The sequence below is a fragment of the Pocillopora damicornis genome, chromosome 2 (assembly GCF_964200805.1).
Source record: "Pocillopora damicornis chromosome 2, jaPocDami1.2, whole genome shotgun sequence".
Lineage (NCBI taxonomy): Eukaryota > Metazoa > Cnidaria > Anthozoa > Scleractinia > Pocilloporidae > Pocillopora > Pocillopora damicornis.
In genome coordinates this window covers 33430691-33448640 of record NC_142671.1, presented here as the reverse complement: position 1 = coordinate 33448640, position 17950 = coordinate 33430691, and the positions used below count along the sequence as shown (strand labels likewise).

At 37.4% G+C, this 17950-nt stretch overlaps 3 protein-coding genes across 3 annotated transcripts in view; all 3 read right to left on the bottom strand.

Annotated features, from left to right (window-relative positions):
• Positions 1–624: 624 nt before the first annotated feature.
• Positions 625–7166, bottom strand: LOC113670004 (techylectin-5B-like). The gene is made up of 4 exons (XM_089197984.1): positions 6594–7166; positions 2466–2556; positions 1814–2240; positions 625–1333 (listed from the first exon to the last, which is right to left on the bottom strand). Exons 1-4 carry the CDS (start codon positions 6912–6914, stop codon positions 1102–1104), a joined length of 1071 nt encoding a protein of 356 aa, XP_089054110.1. The 5' UTR covers positions 6915–7166; the 3' UTR covers positions 625–1101.
• A 1668-nt stretch (positions 7167–8834) lies between these two features.
• The window catches only part of LOC113670009 (techylectin-5B-like), a 74500-nt gene continuing 65384 nt past the window's right edge, over positions 8835–17950 (bottom strand). Inside the window, exons 3-4 of the mRNA XM_089197985.1 lie at positions 9941–10370; positions 8835–9458 (exon numbers count right to left, since the gene is read on the bottom strand). Of these exons, the coding sequence (XP_089054111.1) occupies positions 9239–9458; positions 9941–10370 (650 nt within the window). The 3' untranslated portion in view covers positions 8835–9238. The remainder of the gene's footprint in view (positions 9459–9940; positions 10371–17950) is intronic.
• Positions 15369–16894, bottom strand: LOC149050958 (uncharacterized). Its single transcript, XM_089196340.1, has 2 exons — positions 16050–16894; positions 15369–15671 (listed from the first exon to the last, which is right to left on the bottom strand). Exons 1-2 carry the CDS (start codon positions 16886–16888, stop codon positions 15551–15553), a joined length of 960 nt encoding a protein of 319 aa, XP_089052466.1. The 5' UTR covers positions 16889–16894; the 3' UTR covers positions 15369–15550.

The window sequence follows — 17950 nt, the reverse complement described above, 5'->3', positions numbered from 1 at the left end:
TGAGGTGCTACCTTCAATTACCCTTCAGATTATTTCTCCATCCACCCAGCCGTGTGATCATTGACCGTCGCACCAATTGCGACATTCAAATTTACTCTCAACTCAGACATAACAAAGAATCCAATGAAAATCCTTCCAGACAAAACGTAACGCTTGGGGAGAGTATTAACAGCCATTTTACGTTAGAAAAACATTAAGTAATCTTTAATAAACAGGGACGCAAATATTAAAAAAAAAAAAAAACAGCAGTAGGAATCCTCCTATCTCGATTTGGAAAAGAGTTAAGATTTATGCGTCTTTATAGATCTGTTGGCAATAATTCAGCTCAGCACCATCTTCAAAAGGGAGTTAACGGTTTAAGCAAATGTCTCGTGGTCCAAACTATCTTTCTTCGTGGTTATTTTCTCTAAGTTCATGTTGAAATGTACTAGACACTTAAAATTATATTTTGAGGTAATTATTTATTAAAAGACGCAGTAAAGAAAAGAAAGATGACAGGTTTTCAATTTAGATATGTGTGAAAAGATGAAATGGGAGCTAACTGCAGCAGGTCTCTTTTCATCGAGTTGACGGGAGATATTTTGCAAGGCTCTGTTGATGTTTATTTTAAGTGTTGATGTTTATTTTAAGTGTTGATGTTTATTTTAAGTGTGTCTGCAAGCCAGCCTCGGTAAATCGTAACTAAATAACTTCCTCATTAGACAATTTTCGAGATATCAAAACGTTTAATCAAAATTAAGCCCATCGTCAATATCTATGAAAGTCTCAAGCGATGAAATGAGTACCTTTTTCACAATATGAATTAAAAGTCCCTTTCTCTCACTGAGGGAGCGATATATATTCAAAGACAAAAAACGTGCTTTTTATACGTTGTTACATTAATAAAACTATTGCACACAAAAAATTCAAGAAAGTTTATCACTACCAAGAGCGTTGAAAGACGACAGTTACACGCGCCATCTGCCAACAAATCTCGCATCAACCGAACTTGTATATTACAATCATCACAAATTTAACAAAGAATTATAACAGTACGCAAAACAGATATCTTTCATTCTTAATTAGAAGCTAGAGTTTCCTGTTAGCTTAAAGACGCAACTATCACAAATGAAACCATGCTGGTCGAATTTTGATCTCGGTGTGCTTTAAAGAATATCCTTGTCCTCGAAATGACTTCCATGTAATACCTTGTGCGTAATCTCCGCCTTTGTACAAACCATTTGGATTGGCGTTATGGCAGTAGTTGTACCACCAGCCACCTTTGTACCGTGACGCACAGTTTCCACTAGTACCAACGTCGTTATCTTTGTCTTTGGTTGTAAACCTCATGTTTCTAGGATATCAAAAGCATTTCGTAAGAAACTGAGAAAGAGCCGGACAGCAATGCTTCTAACAGAATATCGTAGTCAGTAAAGTGCAGATGGCATTGCATGATGGAAGATACGCAAGCAGCACTAACTGTCAGCAGTGCACATGAAAAGATTCCCCTATCAGGAAAGTTTGAGAGAATAGAATAGTAAGCAAGTACACATATTTTCTTGGTTAATAGTGTTAACATTAATTTTATGTCATAATAATTATGTTGAGAGAAGCAATCCTGGTTAGCATTCAACTGGAAGTTAAAATATTTGATCGGCTATGATGCATCCGGGATGCGATACCTCAGCTTAGATTTGCCATTTATAGAAAAAGCTGATCAGGTTAAACCATCATCAACGTATTTCCAAATTCTTGGGCACAAGCTTTTCAGAAATTACCCTTATATTACTAGTAATTCTCAGAGCAAAGTAGAAAAACCTGCAATTCAACATGCCTGATAGGCCTATCGAGAGATAGCAATGCATCGCCTGCGGTGCCTCGGTATCCATCGATTGTCACCCGATAATTATTGCTTTCGTCGGCCACAGCGAAAGTCGTGTACTCGGCAAATCTTCGGTCGCCTTCATAATCCTCCATATCAATTCGAAACACCATGCTGGCAGATTCAGTAAGAAGGTGAAGATAATCGTTCCCGAGCCAAAACTCGCCCTCCAGATTTCCAAAGCCTCTTTTGTATGATTCCCAGTCGACATAAAAGTCTACGGAGCCATCCATGCGCCTTTGAAAGATGGTCCATCCTCCGCCATCAGTTGTCATGTCGCACGGCACTTGAAAGGGTTCTTCTTCATCAGGGTAAACCCAGTACACACCGTCAGTTTTGGAACCACTTTGATAATAGTCTAGACAGTTCTTAGGGCAATCTAGAAATTAAAAAAAAAACGCAAACGTAAAACGCTTTGACAATCACAGAAAAAAATTACATATTCTCGCTCTCTCTCCCTCTCTAAATGTTTTTGTAGTGGATGTCGTATCTTTGATCTTTCGTAACCTTGCCTCATCTGGTGCTTATCTACCCGTTTCATCTGTCCCAGTATGTTTCTCTCCTAGAGTTGTTTTTGTATTTCCTCTAACGGACTTACACTTACCTCTAATACACTTACAAAAATGAGAGTTTGATTTGTAGTCAACAACACAAGTTTCATTCTCCTTGTAAGGATTATCTTCCTCGCAGGTGCTCTAAAATTAAATAAAGAGAATTAGTGTGCAAAGAGATATAAAAAGGATGATGGTAGACTTTTTCGTTTAAGGAGGCTCGATAGGGTATTTTTTACCCGCGCGAGAGCTGGGTGCGAACATGGCGCGAGCTTTAAAAAGTGTCAACATGCTTGACAAAAACGGCGGCTCGATACGATCGCAAAATCGTTATCTGAAAAAAGTGTGTTAAAAAACAGTTGAAAAGTTTTTATGTGATGGAATCTAGGGTTTCCAGCAACTGTAACCGTAATATCCATAGGCGCTCTACGCCGGAAGAAGAGGTCAACCGAAAAGAAGACACCTTGAGAAAGATTGCCAAGGGGCAACAGATCGCGACCGATTCGAATGTTTACGCATCTCAGATACAGATCTTGGCGAGGTTCTATTCCATTACGTGATGTTTTACGACAAAGAAAATAGGGATATTTTGAGCAAGATTTATCGCGTTTCCTTCGGTGTAATTTCCTAAGATTTGCTGGACCGTTAAACATATTTGTGCCCTTCTAGTGCCTGTTGATAAAAAAAAAATTCACAAGACCAAATTTGAGGTAGAGGAAGAAAACACAAAATTGCAAATAGCGAATACACTGTCTTTATTATCCCTATTTTATTTTTTTCGGCTTTTAAATGATAGGCAGGACAAATTTCACAAATTGTGAAATTGTGAAAGAGATTTCCCTGAAGCAAATTGAAGAAAACCACTGGCAAAGCCAAACTATTTCGACGAGCTCCTCCTTTCGTGGTGCCTTAGCTGAATAACGAAAATCATTTTAATAATATTTACTATAGTGAACGATATTCCGAACCTTTCTCGTCGTCCTTTTAATGGCTTTTAGTGACCTAGAAAAGCGAAAACATAAAAGTTTTCCAGAAAAACAACATGCTGGTGCGCGAGGTAACGGTGAGCAAAAACCCTATGAAGCCTCAGTCTTCAATAGCTAAAAGCTTACTGTCTATTGTCGGTCACGTATCAAATTTAAAAATATAAAAGCTGAGAACATAAACAGTTTTTGTTTTGAATAGTCCTAAAACGAAATCATCCCGCTTTATTTCTAGATTTATATCTATGTTGGCTTCTTCTGTGTTATTTCTAACTACATTCCATCAACCTTAACTCTTTAAAAGAAATTCGTATAAGATTATGATTCATCTTAAGGTAGATTCATTTCGCGAAAGGATACCTTAGTGAGGAGTTCTCGATCCTTCTCTGACGAGAACCTCTGCGGTCTTCATAACAGGTGCTTCTCGGCACCGATAACTCTAGAAAGACATTGTATTCTTTGGAATCAGTTGACTCAATTGAGACGTAAAACAACTTCTTTAATATGACCTAGCTGTTTATTAAGGTTGATAAAACCCCGTAGATACAAAAAAATATTTCAAAAGGCTGGAGTATCAAGTATTTTATCGTTTTGTAATCATTTTAACTTCCCAAGCTTTCCAAGCCCAACGTTTGTCCTCAAGACCCAGAAATTACTAATTCACAATGCAATGTAATTAGTATAAAAATTGTTGCATCATCCAAAGAGTTCCTATTTATTTAATCATGAAATAAAACGGTCCTAGTTTATAAAGAATGTACACTCATTAAATTCCTTATTTTAGTCAGTATTGACAACAAGTAAGATGTGAATACTGACTTAATAAGAATTGCCGCATCCTATTTGAAATGAATTCAGAGAAAACGAAAAGATACTTAAACGAACCAAGGACATTCGAGTTCATTCTTTTGTAAAATCCATCTAACTCACAAATCGGTCTGAGCCACCTAGATGGCATCTGTTGGCCGCCTTGCTATGGATGGGAAGGAAGTTGTATGACAAACATCTATCTTCCAAGCTTAAAAAAACTTCATGTAACCCTTCAACTAACATTTTTTTGATTGGCTTGTTGAAAACTTGTGGGTTATTCTTAATATAATTACTTGATTAGAAGTTGAGAAAATACACGCATAAACGCTAAAAATAACGCTGGTTATTCTTCCACTACTGTGTAGAGCGCACGCAAAATTTGCCACGGTACAATAGTGAGGAACAGTGCAAAAAAAATAAGGGGCAACAAAATGGCCGTACTGAACGATCCAAACTTTGATATTTTTGCTAGTTTTCCTATAAGGCTTGACTTTTAGAGAAACGAACTTTTAAGCGCGACAACTTTTTTTTTTTGGTCACAAAGTACCACTTTGGTTGTCTTGTTCGGGTTGTTTTTTTAATACTCCTTATGCGATCGACAAAATGCACAGCTGAGGCCGTATAGGATGTATTTCGCAAACCAAAATCAAAATTCTTAAAATTCAAATAATGGTGGGTAATAATGACCTTTCGAGATTCGAAAAAAATACTGCGCAACTCGCAAAAACATCCGCGCGTATTATATGTTAAACCGTCGAGTAGGGTGTAATTATTTTTTTCTCAGTTCATGAGCGGGCGGTATTCTACAAATCCTGAAATCTGATTGGTTCCGAGAGCGGGCAGTATTCTCCCCATTCGGTACGCTCACAGCGGGCGGGTTCACTCAGGTTCTTTTCGCAACCATTTGTTAGGTTTTAGAAAAAAATAAAAATGTCATTTACCAGCCAAGGTCGGTCCGTATTGGGCAAAAATGTGCACTCAGTCTTCTGTACCGCCCTCGGCCTACGGCCTCGGGCGCCATCCAGGACCTCGGGCACAGTTTTTCCCAATACGGACCTCCCGTCTGGTGAATAACATATAGGTATTTTTTAGGGACGTAATACCCCTGACATATTTATAGAGAATTCTGAAATGAAGCGAAAAATAAATTTTTTGTATTTAGTGGAAATAAAAATGAAACTGATAACTATGAAATACTTCCGAGATGGCTTCTGATAAATGATGAATGCAGAAAAAGATTCTGACAGCATCAGTTTGTCTTATTGTAAACCTGTAGCTATAGGGAAAAATTTTACGTTTCTACCTCCTAATTTTATTTTTGCTTTCTAATCTAAATATTTTTGATCAGTCGCCATGTGAATGCTGTACTTCGCAAGGTGTACAATATATCATTTTAACAGAGGAATCAGCTTTGTATATAAATGCAGGTGGTTTGTGTTATTGCAAAATTTATCATTCGACGTTACCTGCATTGCTGCAACACACTGACCTGGTATCGCATGATTTTTTTTTCTCGAGCTCATGTTTTAACAAAATTAATTATTAAATGAAAAAAAGGGCGAAAAATACCACACGATGTGGATAAATTCCTGAAAAGAGTTCACTAATCCTTTTCCCTATCCTATCATTGCCTTAAGTAACTATGATTTCGTCGAGCAACGGCATGAAGACAAACTCTATCAGTAAGTTCAAGAAAAATAATTCGGCATTTCAATGCTACAACATCAAATTAAAAGCGAATAACATATCTTAAGTAAATACTGAACTCAGATTGTGCAATTGTTTTTTTTTTTTGTATTATTAAAAATTATGAAAAGTCGCTAGCGTATTGTGGTCTTCTTTTATTTCAGAAGTTTTTTGGGCTAACGACGGGAGAAAATTTTATGAATTAGAAAGCTTGGCTAACTTTAAAACTACGCGCTGAAAGATTTGGGGTAAACTTGTATTGCTTTAAGTGGCGAACTTGTGACGGGGCAAAACTTCCATAAATCGATTGATGTACTAGTGGAAAACGCTGGAATCTTCATCAGCGGGATTTATGTCAAAAATAAAGCAAGGTTTATTTCTCCTATTGTACAAACTCGCGATTACTAGCTCTTCATTATTTCCTTGAAATGGTTTTAGTACTTTTTATCAAAGTCTAACTTTTTCTGTCTATCATGGCTCTAGCAGGCTTCTTTCCCTGACACAAACATCGGAAAATTTCTCACCAGGTTGCCGCAAGAATCTTAGATTCTTAAAAACTTCAGCGACATATGTTAGGTAGAGTAAGGTTGATGTATCACAGTTAGAAAACATTCTAAAGAGATCCAGCTTCGATTTTAAATAATAATATTCAAACATTGAGCCACGAGTAATTGTTGATACACTAAAAGAAATTTAGCTTACCATTATTCCTCTGTAAATGAAGTGTTCATTCTTGGTAAAGTTAGCTAATCCAACAAATCGATCAGAGTCGCTTAGCTCACATCTGAATTTCCCTGAGTTGCCCTCTATGGTTCCAAAGTTGTAAGACTGACATCGCTCTTCATCTACACACTCAAGCTGACAGGAACTTTCCGAATCCACTTCTTTTTCTCTTATCAGGCTTCCGTTCAGCTTTTTTCCTTCTATCTTGCCGGCAAAGTTAACAGCTCTCAGATCTGGCTCTGAAATGCGGCCAATGCCGTACGCAACGGCACAAAGAAGAAATGTTACGCAGAGATGCATGTGTAGTATTCACCGTCGGTAAGTCTATGATGAAGAAAAATGAATGTTTGTTTCATTTCTATCTGATTTGGTAACTAGGTAAGCAGGTGCAAGGAAACTGAGAAATTGAGATTTGGGTTCAACCTTAGAAGAAAGTTGAAGTCAACTTTTTTTTGTACCGTCAGAAAGTCAACGAAGAAGGTAGATCCAAGCTGTGGGACCAAGTTTTGGAATGGTAGCGTGCACTGCGAATTGCATAAAACTTTTAAGCCCGTTGACAATTCAGGCTTGTTTTAATTTGTTAAGGTTTTGTGTGTTTCCTGTATTTCCTTGAGGCACTTTAGCTTTTGATTGTTTATTTCTCTTTTGTGTGTATGCCTCATGCAGTTTGCTTAATGAACACAGGATTCGTGGATACTACCACTGATATAATATCTGTGAATGTGTATCCGTGTTTCTTCGCACATAATTTAGATTTTCACTCTGTTTTCTCTAACTATTTACTTTTCTTAAATTCATTTTTAAATGTTATCTTTATACCGATGATATTCATCCTGTTTACCCCTCTGGTCATGAAGTGGGAGCTTTTAATAATAATTAAACGCATAAATAAAGGATATGTGGCACCAACTGTCTTCATTTCATTCATAAGTTTAGTCCTTATTTGCATTTTATACCTTTCACAACAGAAATTATTTGAATCGCAACAAAGTGGTTTAAAAAACTCCTTAAGTCCAAGGGTATCCAGGGAACTAAGAGACGGAAAGAATTGTCCAATACACAGGGTTGCCGAAATGGAACAAGATTTAATAAGAATATTTTTATTCGATGAGATATATTTTTCTTCGACAAAATATAATTTCATTCGTTGAAAAATATAGTTCGCAAAAAAAAATCTGGGTTTATTAAATTTTCATTCGATAAAAAATATTTTTATTCGATAAAAAAATCTTCATTTGATAAAAAAAACAATACTTTTTTTCGGGAAAATCACATGGTAAGCTTAGGCCTGATCGCTGAGCTAGAAAGCCTTCGTGATGCTGCTATTATAGAAAGTACGAGCCAACGACTGAGCTCGCAAGTTGGTCAGGTAGTGAATCGTGCAAGGGACATACTGCGGTACAACAGCTCCACATTCAACCGCAATGCGTCCACATCATTCAGAGCCGAGTCAACATTACATATTTCATTTCCCAAAATATTTCGACTGGCAAGGGCCTCACGTTATAGAAATGTTCTGCCAAAAGAGGTTTGTAAAAAAGTTGTACACATGGGAAAAACTGTCTTCAAATGAAACCCTTTGACCCATGATGAGATAATCTGTTTTGCTGAATTGAATTTCCTCTAAGAAACGATGAACAGCGGTAGCAGCAAAACAAATTGGTCATCACTAAGCTTACCATATGATTTTATCACATACAAATATTTCAATTTGAAAATTGAATAAACCAGGGTTCTTTAACGAAAAATTTTTTTTTTCAACGAATAAAATTATATTTTTTCAAATAAAAATACGTTTTGTCAATAGAAATATATTTCATCGAATAAAAATATTTTTATCGAATAAAGATATATTTTTATTACATTTTGCTCCATTTCGGCAACCATAGTAGACGAAAGAAATGATAAAATTCATTTAAAAATCCTGACTGCATAATGAAGACAGAATTCTTTTTTCATCCTGGGGTGGTTTTAGTCTGCAATCAAGCTTGAAGACTGATGACTTCTTCACCGATTCGCTGGCTCCGTCATTTTATTTTTTACTCAAACGCAAGACGTTGAGGTAGAACTGACTATTTTAATGAAAACAGTGTTATTTCCTGTATTCAGTAACTTCTCCCCCACCTTGCAATTATTTTTTGTTCAGTTCTGTAATTTCCTAGAAGGTAACGAAACGAAACGAAAGTAACAGTAACGAAATAACTTCTCCATCAGACAATCTTTCAGACATTAAAACGTTTAATTAGAATTAAGCCCACCATCAGTACCTATGAAAGTCTCAACTGATGAAATAAGTAATGTTTTCACAATACGAATTAAAAAGCCTTTCTATATGAGCGACATATATTCAAAGACAGAAAAAGTGCTTTATACACGTAGCTATATGACTATCAATAAAACTATTGCAAAAACAAAATTTTAAAAAGTTTATCACCACTAAAAGCGTTGAAAGACTACTGTTAAACGCGCCATCTGCAAACAAAATGCCGCATTTATCGAACTTGTATATTACAATCATCACAAATTAAAAATAATTATATCTCTAAGCTTAACAGATATCTTCAATTCATAATAAGAAGCTACAATTTGCTGTCGGCTAAAAAACGCAACTACCACAAATGAAATCATGCTGGTCGAATTTTGATCTCGGTGTGCTTTAAAGAATATCCTTGTCCTCGAAATGACCACCACGTAATACCTTGTGCGTTACCTCCACCCTTGTACAAACCATTTGGATTGGCGTTATGGCAGTAGTTGTACCACCAGCCACCTTTATAGTCCAACGCACAGTTTCCGCTGATTTTAACGTCGTTATCTTTGTCTTTGGTTGTAAACCTCATTTTTCTAGGATATCAAATGCATTTCGTAAGAAACTGAGAAAAAGCGAGGAAGCAATGCTTCTAGCAGCATATCATAGTCAATAAAGTGCAACTGGCACCACATGGTGGGAAATATCCAAGGAGCACTAATTGTCAGCAGTGTACATAAAAAGATTCCCCTATCAGGAAAGTTCGAGAAAATGGAACGGTGAGCAACGTACACTTGTTTGTTATAGTTAAGCAAGCAGGAATTTTATGTCATCTTGTTGAAAGGAGCATTCCTGGTTGGCAAAAAACTGGAAGTTAAAATATCTGATCGGCGATGACGCAGTTGAGCTCAGATTTGTCTTATGTAGAAAAAAGCTGATCAGCTTAAGAGTAGGGGATCCTCAGCTTCCAACAATCATCAACGTATTTCCAAATTCTCGGGCAGGAGACTTTTTGAAACTACCCTTGTATTACAAGTCATTCTCAGAGTAAAGTACAAAAGGGTACTATGAGACATACCTGATAGGCATCGTGTGCGAAATCAATGAGTCGCCTGCAGTGCCTCGGTATCCATCGATTGTCACCCGATAATTATCGCTTTCGTTGGCCACAGCAAAAGTCGTGTACTCGGCAAATCGTCGGTCGCCTTTGTAATCCTCCATATCAATTCGAAACGCCATGCTGGCAGATGCAGTCAGACGGTGAAGATAATCGTTTCCGAGCCAAAACTCGCCTTTCAGATTTCCAAAGCCTTTTTTGTATGATTCCCAGTCGACATAAAAGTCCACAGAGCCATCCATACGCCTTTGAAAGATGGTCCATCCTCCGCCATCAGTTGTCATGTCACACAGCACTTGAAAGGGTTCTTCTTCATCAGGGTAAACCCAGTACACACCGTCAGTTTTGGAACCAGTTTGATAATAATCTAGACAGTTCTTGGCCGGGAAATCTAGAAATAACGAAAAAAAGTAAAACGCTTTGACGATAACAAAAATTATTTATTCTATCTCTCTTTCTCTCTCTCTCTCTCTCTCTCTCTCTCTCTCTCTCTCTCTCTCTCTCTCTCTCTCTCTCTCTCTCTCTCTCTCTCTCTCTCTCTCTCTCTTTAGATTGTTGTCTGCCTATTTACTACCTTATCTCCTTTTCCTTTTTTTATTCATTAAAAAGGACTTAAGATATGTTTTTGGGATATAGACCTTTCATTTAAACATTCTTTTTCGTGGCCACATTGCAATGAAGAGAATTACGAGCATTGTGAAGAAAATATAGGGAATTTCATCAGACAGACGTAACAAATACTCAGTCATAGGTACACGGACCCTAAAATAATTAGAAATTTTATATTTTTGATTATTCTAAAGGTCATTTACGAAAAGATATTTTCCACCAAAGCCCCCGTCGAGCTCAAATATTTTTTGTTCTTTCCCACGTCAATTTTTGAACCAAATCCTGTCTGAGGCTATGAAGTAAACTCGACCTTAAAGTTGAAGATTTTTTTGAAGGTACTGGAATCTTTTTTCCTCATAAATGTCCTTCTTTTCTTTATAACAAAATAATTGTTCCACATATGGCTTGCGCTTTGAAAGAAGAACTGCTTCCATTTTCGAATAATTCAATTTAGCACTTTTTGACGATTTATTTAGAAAAATGTATTTCGTAGCAAATACGCATTTAGTAGCAAATACCCACTTTCAGTTTTTGGTGACAAAGTTGATTTTTCTTCAGAAAATGTGATGCATTGATGATGTAACACCCTCGCCATCGACTTTTAACGCAACATCGTACCAGAATGCACAACGCGTGATCAGTCAACGTCAGCATTTTTTCTTTTTTCATGTCAATAAACAAAATGGCGGAGATTGTTGACAGTGAGGCCGCTCCGGTCGAGACATTTATACCAGAAGTACATCTTGATAACAACGATAGGTGTAAACTCATCGCTTTCTACAAGGTGAGACTAATTTTGTGGGACGTGTCCCTAAAATTGCCGAAGAAAGCGGCGAAAGAATAAAAAGAAACCGCTTTAAAAGACCGAAGGAGCGCTTTGAATTCAACTTCACATTAGACGAGCTAGTAGGAGTGTGAAAAAGTCTGAGGGCATGTAAGCTGAGAGAGGTCATGAGAATTGGAGAAGATAAAGCAACATTCAGTGAAAGTATTTCAAATGTAGTTTCTGCGGAAATACTGACGTTGTTATTGATCGCGCGCGCAATGTTGCCTTAAAAATCGTCCCGTGTAACATACTGTTGTCGCAACAATGTTGCGTTAAAAGTTGTCTTGTGAAACATGGATTTAAAATCGCCGTTAAAAATTGTCGTTAAAAATCGTCCCGTGTGACATCATCTTAAGAGAATAGATAAGAGAAAGGGTAAGGTAATCTTTATTTTGCCAGGATGGCCCATTCAGCAACGAGGGTGATATCCAAAGGGGTCCTAGACAAGAGAGCGGACAAGTAACACGCCCTAAACGAAGAAAAAATAAAACATTTTCCTTTCATAGTTATTTTTAGTCTCATGTTAAATCTTTAGTCTTCCTATTTTGTTAGATAAGTTTAAGGCTTGCGTTGTTTCATTGAGTCTTCCTTCGTCTTTTGTTACTTTTTTAGCTTAGATGTTTTGATGAGTAATGCCCTTTAATGAGCTTTAATGCTCTTTAGTGGTTTTATGCTTTTAAATTCTTAAATATCCGTGTGTCTTGTAACTGAACTTATAAATCACATGATCTACCCCCTGAGTAAGAGATCATACAAACTTAATATTACTGGTCAGAATACAAAGGAGTCCCTCTTAACCACCCAGTGAATGAAAAGGTGACAAAGCTATTGGACCACACGGAAGTGGCTAAGGTAGAGAAAGCATACCTCGTGCAGCGTTTATACAGACAGGGTTCATAAATTTTGCAACCGCATAGAGCTCTTTCGATGACGTTACGCCTTTCGTTTACACGTCGCCGATCAAGACCACTACTGACACTAGCTTGTTTCGAGGAGCTTTTTCAAAACGATTTGCTTTCGTTCGTCGCTTAAGCGGCGATACCATATTCACCCCCAGTTTGATACACTGTGTAAGGTTCTTGCTCGATTGCTTGACGAGAGACTGCCACCTTTCCTCATTCCTTCTCATTAGCAACATGATAATTTGTCTGAAAATAATTCAGGCTTGAGCGAGATTTGAAGTAAGTGTACTCCGCAGTACAAACATATGAATTTCATATATTCACTTCAGTATAGTTCTAGTTTGTACTTACTAATTTTACTTATATATTATATCGAATTTGTCAGTTGCGTTCAGGCCAGCACTTAATATTTGACCCACTTAGAAGAAAAGAACAGAAAAAGTATAGAAAAGTACATCATTCAGTGTAAAAACATTCGTCTGATTCATTGTTATGAAATTTCACCTGGAGGAAGTTTGCAAAGTAAGTTGAGAGATTAATACACCAACAAAGGCCAACATACCAACATTTTTTCTTTAAATATCATTTGACAAAATCTCCTAGAGCGACGCACGAATTACAGCATGCCAGTTACCAATAGCATCAGCAATACAAGAAATGGGGAGATGATTGATGTCCAAGGGACGCGTAGAGAACCATAGTTTCCTTTCCCGATAACGGCTCCAGTTAATAGGGAAATGATCAAATGTCCAGATATTTTTTAATTTTTCAATTCTGCCAATTAAATTAAACGTTTGTAACTATTTAGTACATACTTAAATGCGATCTGTTTTCGCTAAATCAGTATATCACAAAGTGAATGGATGGATAGATACCCGAAAACAATAAAGTAGGAAGTGGTATGTTTGATGTAACTGGTAAAGTCCTGTCTTCTCAAACAGAGAAATCGTTCCAGTGCGAATAAGGAGAGGGTAATGATAATGATAAATAGGCTACCTTGTAAATACTCTCTACTGATCCCGAACAAAGGAGCGAAGTCGAGGTTGAGGGAAAAAAAAAAAAGAAAATTCAAATAATTCCCCTGAACCTCGACTTGGATCTTTTGTTTAGGATCAGTGAAGCGTAATTCGAAACTAGCTCATAACGTCTTCTATCAGGCAGATGCAAGATAGAAGTAAAACATCATGAAATAAAGAATTATCCAAGTAAAACGTTTTTTATTCGTTAATAATTTTATAACATAAGCTTCAAAAAGGACCCCACGGCCAGGCGGTCAGGAAGGGTACAATAAAAATGTGTGATAGCTGTTCAAAAACGTATTAATGGTTGACTATGTCCTTAACGCTGACCTCAGATTAAAAAAGAGTACAAAAAGGAAGCCATGTCTAGCTACAACTTTTTTAACATACAATTCGGAAAACACGTAGGGACGGTCAAGCTAATGACCTACAACAGAGATAAGTCCCATGTAGTGTTTAAACGAACGAACTAGTCGCAGTGACCGACTGCTTTGGTTAATGATCAGTTTACCTTTATTTTGTCGTAAGGACTGGTCGCAAAAACAGTTTACAAGACTGGACAATCAAAATTTCATAGGAAAATATTAGATATGTATAATCAAAAAGTTCAACGATGTACAAAACGTACTACACTTGAACTAAGCACTTAAGGTTAACTCTTAGATTAACACGTATTTAAAGTTAACTATGGTCAACAACAACCTTTTTCTAACATGAGCCTCGAAAAGAACACCAAGGCCAGAGACAGCCGGAATTTGTATAATCCCAATGTTCAATGATGTTTTGTATAATTCCAATGTGCAATGATGTAAAAACGCACTAAACATCAACTACATACTATAAGTAAATTTTTGGTACAAAAAGTACTAAAAGTTAACTATGATTAACTATTTTTTTTAACAATCTTTGGAAAGGACACCAAGGTCAGGCATAAAGAATGTATATAATCAAAATGTTCAATGATCTACAAAGCGTATTAAACATTAACTATATACTAAAAGTAAATTTTTAGCACATAATGAACTAAAACTATGGTTAACGATTTTTTAACATAAACCTTGAAAATGACACAAAGGCCTGACAGTAAGAATTTGTTTAATAAAAATGTTAATTGATGATGTAAAAACTAACCTGTACTACAGGTTAACTAGAAGTTAAGTTTTGCTTTTTCGAAGTGATTATAAATTGTGTCCAAAATAATGCTCGCGTTTATTAAAAACGTCATAACAAAAGAAGAGGCTATTCCAGCCTAACGATAGTGTAAAAGTTACACTCGTTAGTTAATTTTGTTGTAATCGGCTTTAAGGTGCACTTCAGTGATCCATAATCGTATAGACGATCTGTTGCGCATTCACTGAACGACGCTGTCAGGTAGCTATCGAAAAGCATTTATTGCTGTCGCTGTCAGGTAACTAAAAAGGTCTTTAAACTCAATGTTAACGATTGGCATATTGTTCGGTTCAGGCCGAATTAACCTATGTTGTAGGCATTCCTTTAGTAGTCAAGAGCATAGTTTTTGATCTGTTACGTTACACGGCCTTAATGATACTATCAGATTTAAACCGTCCTTTGGTTCTTATAAATGCAAGCCGGTATTGTAGACGACCTGCGCAATCGTTAACGACGCTGTCAGGTAACAATTAAAACTGACTCTTTAACTCACTCAAAGCCGAAGAAGCCCACATATACGGTTACTTAACTATGCACGCCTTTGCTCTTATTGTTAAAAACAACGTTTTTGATCCATTATTTGGGCTTAATAATACTATCAGGGTACACCCGTTATTTAGTTGCGTCTAGGTATAATAAGTAGAAAGCAACCTTTAGTTATTGATAATCGCGTGGGAGATATAGTGCGATTAATTAACGACGTTATCAGGGAACTAGTGATTATTCTAACCCACATTTTACCGTCGTCATTTTTGTTTCTTATAACATTCTGGAGCGTTTTAGTAATTGACAACAGTGTTGAACTGATGCCTATTCATTCATGATGCTGTTAGGTAACTAAGGAAAAGACTTTTAACACACTCCGATAAAAGCAAACCTAACTAACAAGAAAACACCCCTGTAGACTTTGAATATAAAACGAAACGCAACTAAATAACAAGTGTTACTCTGATACTATGACACATACTCCATAACTATGGAGAAAGTATGCACGATAAAATGGTAACTCCCTTGGCTCAGTAACCATTAGGTATTTAGTCGTGATTCACTTCCTCTTTACTTTACTTTCCCGCGCCATTTTTCTGACCTTGTCTGCTAATCGCTGTTTTGTTCTCATTTCTTCTTCCTGATCCTCTCTTCCTGACAATAGCTCGAGTTCCAGTGACCTAAAAAAAACGTTGTCAACACTGTCTTAAGCTGCCCTGTGTATAATCTCAACTTAAACTTCTATTTTTTTTTTATAACTATTAAATAATCTCCTCCTTGATGTCCACACAACTAATTTTACAGCCCTCATGAGTATATGATTAAGCAATTTAAGCATTAAATTAATTACGCAGCCTGATGATCATTTAATCAGTCTATTTCACTAATTGTAATGTATAACCTTTTCATCTGTGAGATCACGAGGGGTCTTTAGGTATGTTATATGCCTTATTGTTTCCTGCTAATGAACTCCTGTTACTTCCCTTGTTTACCATCTTTCTTTCTTTTGCATTTATGTTTGTAGGATTTTTTTGTGCATGACAAACAAGTACAATTACCTTTTGTCGCCTTTCACCCGCTGCCAGACGACTTCTTTCTTGATAGCGTTAGCTTCAATAAGGTCTTTGGTTAATTTGAAAAGATGGGTTGCCTGCTCTTCCGTGAATTTTTTCCATAACCTTGAAGATTCAGCAGATACCGAGCCTGTGATGTGCGATATGGATGACGGCGCAGCTTCTGGTTGGGCTGAATCAAGATACCTCTTGACTTTCGCTTCAGCAGACTCTATGTCAGATGGGGGCTCGCAACCTTTCATGTGTTCTTCTCTTAGTCTCCGGAGCTTTAAGACCACAGCCTTCAAGGGGCGTTCCTCCAGAAGCGTTGTTGTTGTTAGTTTTTCCTTCACGTTGGCCTCCTCGATAGCGCCTGTCTCGAGGTCTTGTTTAAATAGCTCCTTCAGATGTTCCGTTTCCTCCCTCTTCCACGGCTTTGGGACTGCTTTAGTCTCCTTGGGATCATTCTGTGGCTGATGAACGTTGCTTGATTTGAGGGCAACAAGTTTGCTCACTGCCCTTCGGCCAAGGTCAGTTTCGACAAGCTTATCGTGGACACGATAATACCTGGCTTGTGTCAGGGTCTTATGCTGGGCTAGGGTAGCGAGATGATCCTTTTCATCTGGCATGTGGACATGCATACCAGTAGCAAGAGACTTCCGTATAATTGTGGCAGATATTCTTCCCTCTGTCACAATCCCCTCTCTCTGGAAAGTTCGCCATACCGACGTTGATACCTGCGAAGATGTTAGGGGCATCCCGTTGCTTGAAATGAATAGTTGTTCAACCTGTGGGGTAGCTGCCGTGAACTGGCTTCGTACAGTTCTAAGGTACATGTCCATCATTTTGTACAAATCGTCATATACCCAGATAACCGCAGAACCATACTGGTCAGCTGTTTTGTAGTTACTAACAAGAATTCTGTAACGAGCCTGGTCTTCGTCTGTACCCGAGTGATAAACGGCGTCCTTGAATTCAGCTACGGTCATGTTTGCAATGACCCCACTTCTTCCACTATTGTCGATGACGAGACGAGTCATCAACCAATCCCTTACTTCGCAGTGAGTTTTGTCGCTGATTATCCTTTGAACCTCGGCCCCCTGACTGGTTTCCTTTGACGAATTGCCAAGCTGTTTTATTGCATTTATTCGCTGATCACCATGGCAGATTTGGTAGAGATTTTCACTGGTGATCAGTTTCTTAAAATCTTCCTCGTGCTTCTGAAGCTTTCTTCTCAGAACTTTCTTCTTTTGGGCATACATTCAGTTAAAAAGGGACAGGGTTTCTGTTAAAATGTATCTATAATAATATAATAATATAATATCTATAATAAATATAATAATAAATAAATATCTATAAATATCTAAATAAATATCTATAATAAAATGTATCGGTTATGTATGCGCCTTTCAAGGCAGCACGAGGTCTCATCTGCTTCCGTAATTTTTGAATTTTATTGCCTTAAATGTTATATCTGCTGCCGCAAAATGGTCCAGGTTCGCCCCTCTTTTGGTTTTCTTCGATTTCATGGTGGGAAATGGCCATCTTATCGCGGTACCAGAGCTGGACGACAAGTGAAGGAGCGAGAAGTTTATCGTCACCGCCATATTGCAGTTATGTCACCAAGGTCAGCCAACCATAGCCCCTACCGTTTGAAGTCCAGTCACAAATACTGTAATAACGCCAACCTTCTCGCTATTCCACCTACACCATCTAAAGCCGAACCTGCAAAGTCATCAAAGCTATTCATGCCGTCGTTCTTTCTCTCCAACGTCATGTCACTGGCGCCGAAAATAGATGAAGTCCGTGAAGTCGTCCATTATGCAGATTTCGACCTTGTATGCATAACAGAGACTTGGCTCAAAGACCACATTGACAATAATATTGTCGCTATTTCTGGCTATAAC